The sequence below is a fragment of the Adiantum capillus-veneris genome, chromosome 5, assembly GCF_014529385.1.
Source record: "Adiantum capillus-veneris isolate H3 chromosome 5, ASM1452938v2, whole genome shotgun sequence".
Taxonomy (NCBI): Eukaryota; Viridiplantae; Streptophyta; class Polypodiopsida; order Polypodiales; family Pteridaceae; genus Adiantum; species Adiantum capillus-veneris.
Genome location: NC_140935.1, coordinates 45,615,384 through 45,618,144, shown reverse-complemented (window position 1 = coordinate 45,618,144; position 2,761 = coordinate 45,615,384). Strand labels below are relative to the sequence as shown.

The 2,761-nt window shown below is 41.3% G+C and overlaps 1 protein-coding gene across 1 annotated transcript; it reads right to left on the bottom strand.

The window, feature by feature from the left end:
• Positions 1 to 1,215: 1,215 nt before the first annotated feature.
• LOC147457235 (uncharacterized) lies at positions 1,216 to 1,761 on the bottom strand. The gene has a single exon (XM_086513291.1). It carries the CDS (start codon positions 1,759 to 1,761, stop codon positions 1,216 to 1,218), a length of 546 nt encoding a protein of 181 aa, XP_086369417.1.
• Positions 1,762 to 2,761: the final 1,000 nt, after the last annotated feature.

Here is a 2,761-nt window from a genome sequence, read left to right as displayed (position 1 = left end):
CACATGCGTGGCCTTCCTCTTTTGTCGAGTTATGGCCAATTGATTTCCTGGAGCCTCTTCTTCTGAAGATAGCTCTACATTGTTAGTGGCTAGAATGGGCTTCGAGTCCAAGCCATCTTTACCTGGAAAGAGGCTGCCCAGTATAGAAATTTCCACACATACCAAGATTTGAATACACTATGAGATTGTAGCTTGGCAGTCTGTTCTAACACATTGTGAGACAAGATCTGGCACAGATTGATTTTAGCTTTAGCATTTAGCCTTTTTGCGAGAAGCATGGCAAACACCTTCTCGGACACGCATGTGGGATTTTTCTTCAAGCTGATAGCCTCAACAACAAACCTATAGGCTGAAGGACATCCAGTCCTTATACTGGAACCCCTTGTGCACCAGTCTTCCTTTTCTTTTTGGCTGCTTCATCCTCCTTCATAGCCAGATTTATCTGCTCTGCTCTGCAAACACTGTGGTTGGCTTTATCTTGTTGGGCATTTTGAAAGCGTAGGCAATGTCATCAGGTGCCAGTGTGATTTTTACTCCATTAACAATGGCACTACCTTCCTCAGCATTAAAAGAATCAAGAACCTACTTGATAATGGATGTGTCAAAATCCAACCTTGTAGCTTGTACGACCACATGCAGTTCCCATAGCTGCAGCAGCGATTCTGCCTGCTCCGTAAACACATACCTATGTATCTTGCTATGTGGGATAAGTGGTAGAGAGTCTTGAAGAGATTTGATAATTTCTCCGTTTTCAACCATTGTATTATGCATATTCAACATTTTCTTTCTACCCGTACACTGTGAGGACGGCAAATCTGTAGAGGAAGAAGACTTACTTGTATATTCAAAGCCGCAGCAAGGTGTGTCGGGTAGTGATAGAAAGGGACCAACAGAGTCTTTTGTCGAGGAGGTTTTCGGTTGTAGTGAAGAGTATTCAGAGCTTGGTGATGGCGAGTGTGTAACAGTAGGTAGGCGTCACGCAGGAGAGTTGTGAGGAAGAATTCCCACCCGCCTTACTGTTGTACACATACATTCCATAAAAGCTCCACTACTTACCATTCCTAGAGTTTTGTGCACCATACGTGACATGGCACACATGCATTGGCCAATTTGTCCCATAATCCCTTTAATGATTACCACATTCATTCCCATTGTCCCTTTTCCCCATAGGAACTGTTACTGGCTCTAAAACTCTACAGGCTCTGGTTTGTCACTCTAAAGCTTTACGGGCACTGTCACTGGTTTTGGTACTGGTTGTACATGGAAGAGATTTATAATGGCTGGGTCTGAAAGTCCCTGGTCATCAGTACCCAGAATACGAGTATCTTTTTCTCTGGAGGTCTCTTTCTCATTAGAATAATATAGCTTAATCTTGGCTCCATTATAAACACTAGGCAGCAATAATCCAGATAAGGCCTTCAACCTTATTGTGCCATTGGAAAATACCCAATCAAATTTATATGGACCAGCCCAAGCTATCTTTAAATTTGGTTTCTTAGGGCTTAGTTTGAATTGATAAAGAAAAACTAAGTCTCCCTTCTGGAACTCCCTAACCTTGATTCTTCTATCATGCCAGTACTTTCTGTGTTGCTGAACAATCTCCTGTTCCAGCATGGCTTGTTGTTGCAACTCATCCAACTGCACTAATTCTTTTAGTCTATGTTTAAGATTATGATTAAAATATAACCCATACTCAACTGCGATTCTGAGACTGAGAATCACAAATTCAATAGGCACTACAACTTCAGTACCATACACCATTCTGAAAGGTGTCATTCCAACGGTGACTTTATAAGCTGTTCTGTAGGCCCATAGAGCAATCTGGAGCTTAAGATCCCACTAATGTGGTTCCTTCTAAACAATCTTAGTGAGAATATTCTTGATGGTTTTATTATTTCTCTCTGCTTGACCATTGCACCTGGGATAATAAGGACTTGATTTCCTGTGCTTAACTAAGAGCATCTACATCAAAATTTCCATAATATCATTAATAAAATATGTCCCTTGATCAAACAGAATTTCAATGGGGCATCCATAGTGGTAGATAATGTTTTCAAATAGGGAAACAACAATGGACTTTGCAGTATTATCTGGAAGAGCCTTGGCCTCCACCCATTTAGTGACGTAATAGGTAGCCACCAAGATATACCGGTTCTTCCTTGGAGTGATCTTCTTGAATGGTCCCATGAAGTCCAGACCCCATTTCATGAATACTCCTAATGGTTGAACTGGAGTAAGTGGAGTCATATCAGTTGCTATTGGTTTGCCCATTCTCTGACATATATCACAAGTTTTGCAAAAAATTTGGACATCCGCTATCAGAGTTTGCCACCATAATCCAGCTTGCAAAAGATTCTTATAAGTAATATCAATGGAGAAGTGTCCTCCAGAATCCATATCGTGTGCTTCAGAGATGACTTGCATCCTTCCTTCCAATGGCACACACCTTTGAAGAACGCCATCAACACCCAGACTTTAGAGCAATCCTCCTATGATGGTGAACTTCGGACTCTTAATAATCACAGCTTTCTTCTGATTCTGAGTCCAGTTTTCTAGGAATCCTCCTTTTGAAAGGAACTGATATACATCATACCATTCTGGATCTGTATCTTCCTCAGCTATCACCTGAAACAGCTCTGCATCTACTGGATCATCTCTCAAGGATATTTCGGAGTAGCCTTCAGTACTTTTCGACAAAAAATCAGCACCACAATGAGATTTACCGGGCTTGTGGAATATGCGAAATTCGAACTCCATAAGA